Source organism: Eleutherodactylus coqui, chromosome 1 (genome assembly GCF_035609145.1).
Source record: "Eleutherodactylus coqui strain aEleCoq1 chromosome 1, aEleCoq1.hap1, whole genome shotgun sequence".
In the NCBI taxonomy this organism is placed as follows: Eukaryota; Metazoa; Chordata; class Amphibia; order Anura; family Eleutherodactylidae; genus Eleutherodactylus; species Eleutherodactylus coqui.
In genome coordinates, this window is record NC_089837.1 from 235,047,255 (window position 1) to 235,063,479 (window position 16,225).

Here is a 16,225-nt window from a genome sequence, read left to right on the forward strand (position 1 = left end):
CGGATTACTGGGTGTACACACTGCTCGACTCACGGTATAAGGAGAACCTTTCCACTCTCATACCCGAAGAGGAAAGGGGTTCGAGAGTGATGCTATACCACAGGACCCTGGCGGACAAACTGATGGTAAAATTCCCATCCGACAGCGCTAGTGGCAGAAGGTGCAGTTCCGAGGGCCAGGTAGCAGGGGAGGCGCGGGGATCAGGCAGCATGTACAGCACAGGCAGGGGAACACTATCCAAGGCCTTTGAAAGCTTTATGGCTCCCCAGCAAGACTGTGTCACCGCTCCCCAGTCAAGGCTGAGTTGGCGGGAGCACTGTAAAAGGATGGTGAGGGAGTACGTAGCCGATCGCACGACCGTCCTCCGTGACGCCTCTACCCCCTACAACTACTGGGTGTCGAAGCTGGACACGTGGCCTGAACTCGCGCTGTATGCCCTGGAGGTGCTTGCTTGTCCTGCGGCTAGCGTCTTGTCAGATAGGGTGTTTAGTGCGGCTGGGGGAATCATCACAGATAAGCGTACCGTCTGTCAACCGACAGTGCCGACAGGCTTACAATCATAAAGATGAACAAAGCCTGGATTTCCCCAGAGTTCTCTTCTCCACCAGCGGACAGCAGCGATACCTAAACAATACGTAGGCTGCACCCACGGATGGAAGCATTGTTCTCTATCACCATAAAAAAACGTGGACCTTTTAGCTTCATCAATCTGTGTATAATATTCATCCTCCTCCTCCTGCTCCTCCTCCTGAAACTTCACGTAATCACGCCGAACGGGCAATTTTTCTTAGGCCCACAAGGCTCAGTCATATAACTTTTGTAAACAATGTTTATACGTTTCAATTCTCAATTCAATAAAGCGTTAAAACTTGCACCTGAACCAATTTTTATTTTAACTGGGTTGCCTACAGGCCTAGTTACAAATTAAGCCACATTAACCAAAGCGATTAATGGGTTTCACCTGCCCTCTTGGTTGGGCATGGGCAATTTTTCTGAAGTACATTTGTACTGTTGGTACACTAATTTTTTTGGGCCCTCGCCTACATTGTAATCCTAGTAATTTTTAGCCCACCTGTATTAAAGCTGACGTTACCTCAGCTGTGCTGGGCACTGCAATGGGATATATTTATGTACTGCCAGTGGCTTCCTGGGACCCACCCATGCTGTTGGTCCACACGGAGTTGTAACTCCATGTGTCCACATCTAAAGAACCCCAGTCTGACTGGGACATGCAGTGTGGGCCGAAGACCACCTGCATTAAACCTGACGTTACCTCAGCTGTGATGGGCAATGCAATGGGATATATTTATGTACCGCCGGTGGGTTCCAGGGAGCCACCCATGCTGTGTGTCCACAGGGACTTCACATTAGGGATTTGTACCTGCCAGTGTCTATGTATTAAAAAACCCGGTCAGACTGGGGCATGCAGTGTGGGCCGAAGACCACCTGCATTTAATCGGACGTTACCTCAGCTGTGATGGGCAATGCAATGGGATTTATTTATGTACCGCCGGTGGCTTCCTGGGACCCACCCATGCTGTCGGTCCACACGGAGTTGTAACTCCATGTGTCCACTTCTAAAGAACCCCAGTCTGACTGGGGCATGCAGTGTGGGCCGAAGACCACCTGCATTAAACCTGACGTTACCTCAGCTGTGCTGGGCACTGCAATGGGATACATTTATGTACAGCCGGTGGGTTCCAGGGAGCCACCCATGCTGTGGGTGCACACGGAATTCCCATTGCGGAGTTGTACCTGCCTGTGACTATTTATAGAAAACCCCGGTCTGACTGGGGCATGCAGACACCTTGACAGAATGAATAGTGTGTGTCACAAGGGTTCCCCATTGCTATGCCCACGTGTGCAGCTCCTGATGGAGGTGGCACAGGATTGGATTTCCCATTGCTTCTGTATAGCATTATGGGCTATCGCCCCGCCCCTTTTAAAGAGGGTCGCTGCCTGGCCATGCCAACCCTCTGCAGTGTGTGCCTGCGGTTCCTCCTCATGGCAGACGCACTTATAAATAGACATGAGGGTGGTGTGGCTATGAGGCCAGCGTGTGGCATGAGGGCAGCTGAAGGCTGCGCAGGGACACTTTGGTGTGCGCTGTGGACACTGGGTCGTGCGGGGGGGGGGGGGGGGAGGGGGGGTTGGGCAGCATGTAACCCAGGAGAAGTGGCAGCGGAGTGTCATGCAGGCAGTGATTGTGCTTTGTTGGAGGTAGTGTGGTGCTTAGCTAAGTTATGCCTTGCTAATGACCGTTTTTCAGAAGTAAAAATTGTTGGGAGGGGTGGGGCCCACTCTTGCCGCTATTGTGGCTTAATAGTGGGACCTGGGAACTTGAGATGCAGCCCAACATGTAGCCCCTCGCCTGCCCTATCCGTTGCTGTGTCGTTCCCAGCACTTTCTTGAATTGCCCAGATTTTCACAAATGAAAACCTTAGCGAGCATCGGCGATATACAAAAATGTTCGGGTCGCCCATTGACTTCAATGGGGTTCGTTACTCGAAACGAACCCTCGAGCATCGCGAAAATTTCGTCTCGAGTAACGAGCACCCATGCATTTTGGTGCTCGCTCATCTCTAGTTATTACCTGTACACATCTTATGTTATTTGATGTATGAATCCTGATTAATCAGATTGGATAATGTTGGGAATAACCAAATTCAGTCTATTTGCTAGTAATTTAGTGATAATTTTATAGTCTGTATTGAGGAGAGGTATGGGTCTATAATGTGTGCATTCTTCAAGGTTTTTGTCAGGTTTTACTTGGATTACAATATTTGCTTCATTAAATGAGCCTGGGAATTTACCCTGTTTTATGACTTTTTGGAAAAGAAAGAGTAAACGTGGGGGTTAAGATTTCGTTGTATTGTAAATAAATTGCAGTTTGGAAGACAACCTGGGCCAGGTGGCTTGTTCTTGGCAACGGAAAAGATAAAGTTTCTGTTATTTCCCGCTGAGTGATAGGTGAATCTAAGAAGGAAGCATGCTCTTTTAAGTTGTTATTGAAATCTATCTTATTTAAATATGTTCTAAGATCTTCAGCTTCATATGTAATTTGGGATTGATATGGATCTTGATAAAATTGAGTGAATCTGTTTAGCATGTTCTTTGTGTCAGTAAGCATTTGGTTTTCAGGGGAGTGTATTTTACATATTGGAGAAGAGGAAGTATTTTGACAAACCATATGGGCAATGAGTTTACTGGATTGATTGCCAAATTCAAACATCGTCTGTTTGATTAAAAAAAATAGTTTATGCTTTGCTTTTTTCAATTCGATCCAGAGTTTATCTAAAAGATTGGTAGTTGGTGGGGTAAGATGAGTTTCTGGGAGGCATACTATACAGAGTTTATGTGTGCTTATATGGGAAAAAACCATACCTCTTTTTCGTGGTTTTCCCAGTCCCCTTATATTCCAAGACATAAAGTTTATGTTAGTCATTTGGTAAGAAAAACAATAGAGTGATTATAAAGTGATGGTTGCATAATAAACACTTACTATTCCATCCATCCTGACAGCACACATGGAGGTTGCCCTTTTGATCTCTTTGGGACAGGAAGAGGAGAGTTCAAAAGGCCACCTCCCACCACTATTCTCCAGTTCTCTTCCTGTCCCAGTGAGATACAGAGGGAGTTCTCCATGAATACCGGCGGATGGACGAGGAAAGCGCTCATCCTGGGAGTCTGGTCTGGTACCCACTCCGGAGAGCGGAGGCGGTCTGCGGACCGCTGACCCTCTGGAAATGCTTCGACATTCCTGCAGATGGGTCCGGCGTCTAGTGGCGGCATGGTGGCTGGCAGGGGACGATGACATCGCTCCGCATCCCACGTGATGACGTCAGATGCACACTCCGGCGACATTATGCCCCACCAGTTTCAAAAAAAGGCGTTTATTTTGAATTTCCTAGAGCTCACCCTGCGAGATACAGCTTTAGTTCACCTCCTAAACACTGTGGACAGCATCGAAGGTGACAGGGGAAACCCACCAATTTTGAGTAGTCCACTTGGACAAACAAAGCAGTTACAGGTTGTATTGTTGGTATAATGGCTTCTCCTGTATTGCAGGAGGAAGCATCAAAACAGAAGCCTTATGTAAAAAAAAGGATTAAAAGATGCGCATTGTGTACTAGGAAGTTAGATGACAATGCAAAAAAGCTTGTTTGTGCTGTAGGGCAAAAATTGTCAGAAAAAAACAACAATCCCTAGTGGATGGCCTCCGTCAAATGGTGAGGGAGGAGGTTCAAGCCATGAGAGTGGAACCAGTCTCTCAGCCCCAGCCTGGACCTTCTAGGCCAGCAAAAAGGGCCTGAACTCACAGCTATTTATCCTCCACGTTTGAACCAGAGGTGGATTATGCTGAGGGGGTGTTTACAGCACCCATAATTGTGGATGATGATGATAAAAAATGTTATTTTTCTAATCAAGACCAAGAGGAACTGATATCTGCAGTTTGCAACGCCATAGAGGTGGTAGATGTCCAACAACCTTGATCCGTTCAGAACGAGATGTTTCGGGGTCTTAGGTCTCACCGCAGGAAATGTTTTCCCGTAAATGAGACTTTAAATCAACTTATTACAAAAGAGTGGGAAAAGGCAGAGAAAAGGCTATCTATCTCTAGAGGGTTCAAAGATAGACTCTTGTTTGCACCTGAGGACACAAACCTTTGGAGCGAGGTGCCAAAAGTGGACAACTAGGTGTCGAAGCTAATTAAAAAGACTTCCCTGCCTTTTGAGAATGCATCACAATTACAAGAACCTATGGACAGGAAAGTAGCTTCGGAATCCACATATAATCTAATGGAAGCTAATATAAGGGCTTGTTTTTTGCGTGGCGAGCTGTAGTTTTTATTGGTGCCATTTTTGGATACATAGACTATATTGTAAAACTTTTATTAATTTTTTTATGATAGCAGGGAGAGAAAACACATCAATTCTGCCATTGTTTTTTTTTTTTGGGGGGGGGGGAGGTTTACAGCTTTAATTATGCACCATAAATGACACAATACATTTTTTTCTGCAGATCGGTACGATTGCAATGATACCAAAAAATTTATTTTCTGGAAATTATTTATTTTTCTAAATCACTGTATTTAAAGTCCTATGATTTTTTTATTTTTTCATGGACAGAGCTCTATGAGGGTTTTTTTGTGTGTCAAGCTGTGGTTTTTATGGCAACCCATCAGCTCTCTGTGATTACATCGCAAGAATCCGGTGATGTCACAGAGGGAGCATGCTGCCTCTGTGAACCCTTTACATAGATCGAGGCAGGGAAGGGGTTTACAGCAGGGGGTCGTTGTTCCGATGCACCCCCGCTGTTGCTGGTGGAGGACGGCTATCGGTGACAGCTGGCTCCCGCTGGATCTCTTCTGATCTCGCACTATCCGCAGGACGTAAGTGTATGCCCTGTTGCATTAAGTACCCCATAGCCAGGATTTTCACTTACGCCCTGTGGCGTTAAGGGGTTAAAGTCTTTTAACCTATATGTTTCTAATTGTTGATTTAAAATGGAGACTATTAGGTCTACAATTCTCTTGATTAATCAATCCAATGTCATGTGTACAGTAGATCTAAAGGACTCCTACTATCACATTCCATTCATATGTCATACCACAAATAACTTAGTTTTGCAGAATGGGTTCAAAGATAGTCCATTCTCAGTTTATTTGTCTGCCTTTTGGATATATCCTCCTCTCCAAGGCTTTTCTCCAAAGTGATGAGTGAGCTGATTAGCTTCCTCAGAGGTATGGGAATTAATATAGTTCCTTATCTGAATGATCTTCTAATCATCTCAAATAATTCAGATATGGAGCGACACCTGGGCCAGACACTTAAGCTTCTATCTGAGCTAGGGTGGTTTATTAATTTCAAAAAATCCAGCCTAAATCCAGATACTTGGAAAACTTTCCTGGGAGTTCTCTTGGACTCTTCTAAGGATTACTCATTTTTGCCTCAGTCTAAAAGGAAGGATATTTCCTCTCTATTAGTAAATTTAAGAAGAGGGACTGGGTCTCTATAAGGGAGAGTATAAAGGTCCTTGGGCAAATGATGGTGTGTTTGCAAATTGTCCTTTGGGCACAATTTCATTCCAGATCTCTCCAGCAAGATAAAAATCAGTCCTCACTAGATAAAAAGTTTAAATTGTCCAGCTTGGTGAAAAAATCCTTAGCTTGGTGGTTGTCACCCTGTAACCTTAAAACAGGGGTCCAGTGGTCCCTGTCCTTATCCATCTCTGCTAGTGGGTCAGGTTGGGGAGCACAGCTTGTGGATAGGAATCTGCAAGGTTCCTGGTCAACCTATGTCAGCTCTCTATCTTCAAACTATAGAGAACTCAGATATAATATGTGGGAATCACATAAAAATATTATCCGACAATGTGACAACAGTGTTTTTCAATTGTCATCAGGGTGGTACGAAACACCCTCATCTGCAACAGTTATCGAAAAGAATATTCTCCTGGCAGAGAACAAGATAAAAATACTATTGGCTATTCATCTAAAAGGCTCCCAGAACATTGTCACAGACTTTCTGAGTCGAAAAAGGCTAGATCTAGGGGAATGGCCTCAAAACATGGACGTGCTCCATCTTCTGACGTTTCAATGGGGATACCCCCAAGTAGACATCTTTGCGGGAAAGACAAACTCAGAATGCTGCAAATTCTTTTCTCTGAACCCTACAGACAATCCTTTGTCGCTGAACACACTGTCCCAGGAATGGGATATGGATTTGGCATATGCCTTTCCTCCCCTTCCGTTGATTTCCCAGGCTCTTCAAAAGATCCAGAACCGGTGTTCTGCCAGGAGATCCATCGGATGAAGCTGACGGACTGGCTACTGAGCAGCGGAGATTGAGAGACCAAGGTAATAGACACACTCTTAAAGAATCAAAAGGAAACTACCTCCATTATATACTCTAGGGTATGAAGGAAATTCAGCCACTGGTCTGGATCAGATAGTCCAGATCTGAATAATCCTGATCTTATGAGGATCTTACAGGTCTAGCAAGAAGGTCTAGTAAAGTAATTTAGCCCTAGAACCCTGTGAGTACAAGTGGTAGCTTAGTTCCGTTTTTGATGTCCAACCGATTGAGAACAGATGGATATGCAGGTTTTTATGTGGAGAAGATAGGCTTTTGTCAGGAAGTCAGTTCCTGCTTGGAACCCTCATGTGAACCTCCTTTTGATCCCATACTTTCAGTATCACTCAAAAACCTGTCTATTAAGGTAGCTTTTCTGGTATCTATTACAACCACTAGAAGGATTGGTGAGATTTAAGCATTATCTGTCAGGGAACTAGGGAAAGCAGGAATTGCGGGTCCCTGCAATGTAGCCCACAACCCCTGTCCCTGCCTACTTGCCTCACTCCTGGCAAACCCCAGGCTGGCAACTGGGCGACGGTCCCTACACTGGCTACGGGAATGCTGGGGAAAGCCACAATCCCTGGAAACAGAAAACAAATGGACAGACAAACAGACAACCAGAGCGAAGCACAAAGGGAAAACCGCAAACCAGTCCAAGAGCAAGCCAGGGTCAAGCACAAAAGGTCAGTCCGGAGAAACGCAGTACAGAAGGAAGAGTCAAAGTCAGGTCAGGGGAAAAGCCGAGGTCACAACACTAATAATCAGGAATACAAGGAAATGCTGGTGAGTGCAAGGAAGCCTATACAAACACTGGCAGTGTCAGGAAGCAACTGAGGGGTTTAAATGCTGTTAGAGCTCCCGCCCCAGCAGCTGATTGGGGCGGAGCACCTGACAGCAGCAGGATAATCAGAAAGTGCTGGGAGAACCTCCCTCAGCAGTAGCAGACCAGACTAGGTCAGTGGAGATGCAGCAGGCTGCCATGGAAACAGGAACACGGCGCCGGGCAGCAGCCGCCATGCTCCTAGCACCTCTGCACCGTGTAGGAGCTGGGCGGCCAGGAGTGAGGACCAGCGTAGGAGTCCCCCTGCGTCGCTCCCTCGCAGCAGGGGCAACAGCGTCCGCCGTGCGGGCGCGGCGACCCCGATAGCAGCCCATCCTGACATTATCTTGTAGGGAACCCTACTTGAAAATACTGGACAATAGACTAGTCATGAGACTAGATCCCTCCTTTTTTTTCCCAAAGTGGTGTCCACATTCCATATGGTGTCGTGGATTTCCTTTTGCGTCCAACGACTTGATTAATTGGAATGTTCACACCCTTCCAGATTGAAAGATTGGAAGTTGGGAGACAGTGCGCACCGTCTGAAGTAATCACACTGACACCAGTTCAGCATATGAAAACTTCCCCTTTATTTGTGGGCATGTAGCCTCTTTTATAAAGTTTAACATATCTGCCCTTTTGGGGCAGGCCAAAGGTTACATAGATACAACGTATTATCTGATTATTGGATAAGCGTCTTCCTTCATCCAGTCATCTGTTATTGCCCGTCACGTGGTAGTAGTCTGGAGAGGGCAGGGAGAGACGAATGGGCTGTCTCATACCCCACGTGTAGACCGGCCGATATGATTGGAGGTTACATCTTGAATTAGTAATTGCCTAAATCTCCCATGTTATTTGCATAAGTTTCCAGTAAAATTGCTTGGGTTTTTACTGCGGTATCTAAAAGCGGTACTGCTTCAAGCTGCGGTTATCTATGTCTGATTTTACTTCTTCTAAAGTTACAAAACAGATGGGGAAAATATAGCGTGTTTTTGCTAAATATTATCTTGTCAGCAGAGTTTAGAGAATAGAAGTTTCATTAAAGGAAGTAGATATATTGCATACATGAAAGAATACATATCCATATTTGTATCAAAACAGCCAGCAATGGAAAAGTGCTGACATTTAGTATACAGAATGTTAAACATATAAAAACAGGTTCACTGTCCACTACCAAGGTCCATTATACAAATATAGATATATTGGATTTCCACTACAATGGAGTAAGAAATACCGTATATACCGGCGTATAAGACGACTTTTGAACCCCGAAAAATCTGCTCTAAAGTCGGGGGTCGTCTTATACGCCGGTAATTCAAAAAAAAAAAGTGTAAAAAAAAAAATCATTACTCACATTCCCCGGCGCTCTGTCGCGCTCCGGCAGGATGTCGCTCGCTCCTCGTCCCCGGCGCAGCATTGCTTTCTGAATGCGGGACTTGAAATCCCCGCCTCCAGAAAGCTAATACACATGCCGTCAGCCAGTTACAGCCATTCAATGACATCATTGAATGGCTGTGATTGGCTGAAGGCGCACGTGTGTTAGCAATCACACCCATTCAATGATGTCATTGAATAGTGTGATTGGCTGAAGCCACGTGTGTTTTAGCAAATCACAGCCATTCAATGATGTCATTGAATGGCTGTAACTGGCTGACGGCGTGTGTATTAGCTTTCTGGAGGCGGGGATTTCAAGTCCCGCATTCAGAAAGCAATGCTGCGCCGGGGACGAGGAGCGAGCGACATCCTGCCGGAGCGCGACAGAACGCCGGGGAATGTGAGTAATGATTTTTTTTTTTACACTGTATTACCGGCGTATAAGGTGACAGTTGGGGGGTCGTCTTATACGCCCCGTCGCCTTATACGCCGGTATATACGGTAATTCTGTCCTCCTTTTGTCAGAATCTTTAAAATGACAAAGAATGACGCCTACATAATCTAGGCATCAGACGTGCGGTCTTAACCTATTTACAGGTCTCGCAGACCTTTAAGAAGTCAGATAACCTGTTTCTTCAGTTCCTGGGTCAAAATAATCAGAAAGCAGCGTCAAAAGATACCATCGCTAGATGGATCAAAACAGCAATTCAGGAAGCATATAAATCCAGAAATCTATCGGCCTTAGAGGGGATAAAAGCTCACTCTACAAGGGCTCTCGCTTCCTCATGGGCCGAATGCAGTAAAGCCTCTACAGAGCACATTTGTAAGGCTGCAACATGGTCTAGCGTCCATGCCTTTTCTAAGCACTAGCGCTTGGATCTCCATTCAGGTAGGGAACTGACCTTTGGGCGGAAGGTCCTCGAGGCTGTGCTGTCCCCCTAATGTTACCGTGATAATTTGGTATTGCCTCCATGTGTGCTGTCAGGATGGAGGGAATGATAAAACTGGAATTATTTTTACCATTAATTCCTTTTCCATGAGTCCATCATGACAGCACATACTTACCCACCCTTGTAGATTATTGTATATTGTGCATGTAACATAACAGTGTGTTGTTTTCAGCAGCAATAAAAAAAAAAGACTGGGCGACGCACCTGTTGTGATAATTTGAAGCCACTGGAGAATGGTGGTGGGAGGTGGCCTTTTGAACTCCCCTCTTCCTGTCCCAATGAGATGAAGAGGGCAACCTCCACCTATGCTGTCATGATGGTCTCAATCTATTGTCCGTAGAGGAGTTGGGTATGCTATGTAGTAGGAAATTTGTACTTCTCTCAATTTGCGCTTGGCTCCAATAAAAGATGCATGTTGTTTTTGTAGCTCTGCAGAGAAGTTAGAATAAAGGGATACTGATGTGTTTTTTATATTGAAATATTCCTTTGCATCTGGCATTTTGTAGAATTATATCTTGGTCTTTACAGTTTAGTTATCTAGCAATTAAAGGTCAATGGGGAGCTCCAGTAATGAGAGGTTTACCTGGGATACTATGGGACCTTTCCACTGCAAAGGATGTAGAAAATGGTGCTTCAAAAAATAATCCGTGGAACTAATTTTCCTAAGAATTCCTCAGATTCTTCTCCCTCTACTTTTTCAGATAGTCCTATAATTCAAAGGTTGTGTTCCCTCGAGCAGTTTTCTAGATCATCTGTTTTCTGGTGCCAAGGGTTTACTTTTTGGGTAAGAGCTTGTTTGATTTATTTGAGAGGAGATGTTAGGTCTTCTAGTCTACTTATTCTGGATTCTGTCCGTTTGACCCTGTTAAGGAGAGTTTGTAGATCTTGACGCAGAAGGTAAACATCTGATTTACTTCTTTAATTTTCCCCGTCAGGGCAGCTGCAACTGAATGTATAACAGAAAGTTGTTTTAATGTAAACTCCTGTATTTCATTATTAAATGGAGTTATATCAGGTTGGGATGGTTTGCATGGTGAGTTATGATTTATTTGTTGAGGAGTGTCTTTATTAGTCCCTTGCAGCTGTTCTAAGGTGAAGGAGTGTTTGGTGGGGGCCATCGAGGTTAATTAAATTAACCACTTTTTTTCTTTCTTCTTGATATTATTTTGAAAATTACATTTCCATCTCTTTAAGAATATATACATATATGTAGATATGCATACACACATATACATACACATATAGCTCTTCTTTATGAACTGTACTTTAGCACCACTCTTGCACCAATACTGGCAGGGTCGGTGATTTGTTTTTTCCACCCTTTCATGATTTGCTTGGGACACTTCTATATTAATATATACTTTATATTCACCTGTGTCAGGGTTATTATGAAGGTGATTTAACATGGTATATTTTAATATGGCGGATACGGTCCTTTTTAATGGGTTCTTTCTGCTCTTTCTTATATATCTTTGGTCTAGCTATTCTCTGTGAGCTGTCCTTCACCACCACACACCTATTTCCACTCCAATGTTACAGGATTTGCAGTCTGATCCCCTCCACTGCAATACAAGCAGATCTTTCCCACTATTCCACTGCCCTCGTTTCTAGTGCCTATTCCCGGCTCAGGTCTGGTTCCCTCCCTGTGAGGATCGTCTCCCTGTATTCTTCACTCATTTGTCTACTGATGCCTTTAAATGGCTAACAAAAATACATAATGCTATAGCGATCTTTCAAACCTATTTGGGGCTCTTCTTCAGGCTTATTGAAATAGATCCAAAGAGGTGCATGTGTGTATGTATATACAGTTAGGGCCAGAAATATTTGGACAGTGACACAAGTTTTGTTATTTTAGCTGTTTACAAAAACATGTTCAGATATACAATTATATATATATAATATGGGCTGAAAGTGCACACTTCCAGCTGCAATATGAGAGTTTCCACATCCAAATCGGAGAAAGGGTTTAGGAATCATAGCTCTGTAATGCATAGCCTCCTCTTTTTCAAGGGACCAAAAGTAATTGGACAATGGACTCTAAGGGCTGCAATTAACTTAGAAGACGTCTCCCTCGTTAACCTGTAATCAATTAAGTAGTTAAAAGGTCTGGGGTTGATTCCAGGTGTGTGGTTTTGGATTTGGAAGCTGTTGCTGTGACCAGACAATATGCGGTCAAAGGAACTCTCAATTGAGGTGAAGCAGAACATCCTGAGGCTGAAAAAAAAGAAAAAATCCATCAGAGAGATAGCAGACATGCTTGGAGTAGCAAAATCAACAGTCGGGTACATTCTGAGAAAAAAGGAATTCACTGGTGAGCTTGGGAACTCAAAAAGGCCTGGGCGTCCACGGAAGACAACGGCGGTGGATGATCGCCGCATACTTTCTTTGGTGAAGAAGAACCCGTTCACAACATCAACTGAAGTCCAGAACACTCTCAGGGAAGTAGGTGTATCTGTCTCTAAGTCAACAGTAAAGAGAAGACTCCATGAAAGTAAATACAAAGGTTCACATCTAGATGCAAACCATTCATCAATTCCAAAAATAGACAGGCCAGAGATAAATTTGCAGAAAAACACCTCAAGAAGCCAGTCCAGTTCTGGAAAAGTATTCTATGGACAGATGAGACAAAGATCAACCTGTACCAGAATGATGGGAAGAAAAAAGTTTGGAGAAGAAAGGGAACGGCACATGATCCAAGGCACACCACATCCTCTGTAAAACATGGTGGAGGCAGCGTGATGGCATGGGCATGCATGGCTTTCAATGGCACTGGGTCACTTGTGTTTATTGATGACATAACAGCAGACAAGAGTAGCCGGATGAATTCTGAAGTGTACCGGGATATACTTTCAGCCCAGATTCAGACAAATGCTGCAAAGTTGATCGGACGGCGCTTCACAGTACAGATGGACAATGACCCCAAGCATACAGCCAAAGCTACCCAGGAGTTCATGAGTGCAAAAAAGTGGAACATTCTGCAATAGCCAAGTCAATCACCAGATCTTAACCCAATTGAGCATGCATTTCACTTGCTCAAATCCAGACTTCAGACGGAAAGACCCACAAACAAGCAAGACCTGAAAGCTGCGGCTGTAAAGGCCTGGCAAAGCATTAAGAAGGAGGGAACCCAGCGTTTGGTGATGTCCATGGGTTCCAGACTTAAGGCAGTGATTGCCTCCAAAGGATTCGCAACAAAATATTGAAAAAAAAATATTTTGTTTGGGTTATGTTTATTTGTCCAATTACTTTTGAGCTCCTAAAATGTGGAGTGTTTGTAAAGAAATGTGTACAATGCCTACATTTTCTATCAGATATTTTTGTTCAACCCTTTAAATTAAACGTTACAATCTGCACTTGAATTCTGTTGTAGAGGCTTCATTTCAAATCCAATGCGGTGGCATGCAGAGCCCAACTCGCGAAAATTGTGTTACTGTCCAAATATTTCTGGCCCTAACTGTATATATATATATATATATATATATATATATATATATGTCAAGGCACAGACATGGTGTGATTAATTTGAAATTAAAACAATACCAATTTGCACTTTATACATTACAATGATTACTGCTTTTCTTTTTTTTTTTAAGATTACTAAAAAGGAGGATGAGCTGCTAGATATTTCTTTACAAATAGAGGAACTGGACAAGCATCTATCAGCTATTCAATCTGAACATTCTATGCAGAGGTCTCTGCAGTCAGTCAAGTGGAAGGGGATATCAGACCTGGCAAGGTCCATGAAGAAACTTTCCCAATCATTGTCTGATCCACACACTGACAAGTATTAATGCACCTTGTCTTACACTGCTATTTACATGGACAGTAAGTCATTGTTCTTATATAATAAATGTCAGATATGTATCACTTAAAGGAAAGATGAAAATGAATACTTGGCAGTTCCTTGCACTCTGGAAATCCTGTGTGCTCCCTATATTCCCAGGGCCACTGTGATTTCTCCATTGTAGCAGCTAGTGGCTACCTTGATGGTAAATGTCTCAGACTACACGCATATCCCTGTGCATACCATGTAACAACCAAGCAATTCAAAGGGTAGGGGGCATTTAGAAAACAACAAGTGAAAAAGTCACATCATGTCAACAAACTAAACTGTAAAAGAATAATTTATACATTTTCTATTTTATACATTTCCAGCCTGACCACTGGTATTGCATATATATGTCATTGATAAAACATTACAGGATGTGATAATTGGATGCTTTTTTCAGTCTGCTGAAAGACCCATTGAAAAGATTAGTAGACTATAAATGATGTTTTGCTTTTTATGAAATTGAATTAACTCATACATATAATAATTACTGCTTATTTCCATAGAACAATGAAACCAGTCTCTCTTCAGGGTTTTTCTATTTCAATAAAAAAGAAATAAATTGAAGATACTTCTTATTGTGTCGTGTGTTATTATATGATTGATAGATCATGAAAAGTTATATCAATAACTAGCATGTTATTTTCCATTATGCATCAAAATGTAAATCAGACCTAATGCATAACAGTACTATTTCACTGAGCTTTAGACCTATTTCACACAGGCGACAAAGTCGCGTTGCAACAATGCTACAAATCACATGTATGTGAAGCCCATGCTTTCCTATGGGTTTCTTCACATTTGCGATGTTTTGTAGCATGCGACATTGCAAGTCAAAAACCTCATGGGTTTCGCAATATGTCCGCGACTTACCAGGTTTTGTACCCGATGTTTCCCTATGGAGCCTTCCTCTCTGTTGCATCACATCGCATGAAAACACGCTTTTTGTGTGGTGCAATGCAACTTTAATAGTAGGAAATCCTACTGTCAAAGAGCTAAAATAAGCCCTAGCTGCAGGAAAAAAAAGCAAAAAACACATACATCACCTAAGAAGTGCTGTCTGGCTCCGTTGCATCTTCTCCCTGGTACCCGGCAGTTGTCCTCAGCATTTTTTCTGGCCGGGAAATAGAAATTCCTCGCTTCCAGGAAGCGCTGCCTCTGAATGGCTGAGCGCCATGGCCCTCATCCAATCAGAGACAGCGCTTCCTGGAGGCGGGGATTTTCCAATCCCCAGCCAGAAGACATGCCTGAAGCCCTGTGGAGACTGGAAAGGAGATACAGCAGAGTCGGACAGCGCTTCTTAGGTGATGTATGTGTTTGTTTGGGTTTTTTTTCTGCAGCTACAGCTTATTTTAGCTCTTTGACAGTAGGATTTCCTACTGTTAAAGTTGCATCGCACCACATGAAAAGCACGTTTTAATGCAATGTGATGCAACAGAGAGGAAGGCTCCATAGGGCCTTCTGCTCTTCAGCTGGATTCAGCTTCCTGCACCAAAAAGTCCTTCCTTTATGTTTGTTTAATCTTGGATCCACTCTTAGATTTAGCTAAAAAACATCAGCATTAAAAATGGCATCAAATATGTGAATTCAGCTCCTAATGGACGAATTAGATATACAGACATTGGATTTATAGATAGATATCAGATAAATCTGGATGTGGGATGGTAAATAATATTTATCTTAAGCCTAGCTCAAACACATTGGCATGAAAAAGAAACAGCTGCACGGCCCCTATTGAAACAGTAACGTAACTCAAGAGATCACAGCTGTGATAGAGCCTTTAAGCCAGGGACACATACCTGTCTGGCAGGTATGGTAACTGGAGACTGTAGTTTCCATTAAGTGAAACTACATAGCCCCAGTTACACAACAACATACAGCATAGATACTGAATCTGATTGTATTCAGCAACCTACTAGTCCAACCTCAAGTCTTTAATACCAAAGACAACACTTATCTTCAACCCCAGTGAACTACTAAAATAAGTCTCTGAAAATTACATCACTGAAGGCCGTTACTTCTCCACAAGGTTCTGAGGTCCACAGATCTTGCTTTGGAAATCTCTGCTGTACATAGGTGGTGAACCCCTTTGGACTCATTTTATAAGTGAGGCAACACTATCACCCATCTAGTTATCTTATGACCCATAACTTTTTCTCAGTACTTCCCCTAAAATCCTCTTTAACCCAGCTTTCCTGGTGTCTTTAATGGTAAATCTAATTACTAGACTGGTCTAGTAGACAAGAAGGTCTAATTACTAGAAGGGGCACTGCTGCATAACAAGGCCAACCATGTATGTAAAGAAACCCCGAACCCCGAACTTCTTCTTTCTAGAAACCTCCAAGAGACAAGCAGCTTTTTATGTCCTCTGAACAAAAACCCTGTTTAGACTGAT

General features: G+C 43.3%; 1 protein-coding gene across 4 annotated transcripts in view; it reads left to right on the top strand.

The window, feature by feature from the left end:
• Positions 1–14,408, top strand: part of LOC136611531 (uncharacterized protein MCAP_0864-like) — an 88,734-nt gene extending 74,326 nt beyond the window's left edge. For 3 of the 4 annotated variants that reach the window (XM_066591222.1, XM_066591214.1, XM_066591205.1), the window contains one exon: positions 13,595–14,408. In XM_066591222.1, coding sequence (XP_066447319.1) covers positions 13,595–13,792 — 198 coding nt within the window. In that variant the 3' untranslated portion in view covers positions 13,793–14,408. Of the gene's footprint in view, positions 1–10,702; positions 11,337–13,594 lie in introns of those variants that run through there. The other variant, XM_066591232.1, reaches the window with a different exon arrangement.
• Positions 14,409–16,225: the final 1,817 nt, after the last annotated feature.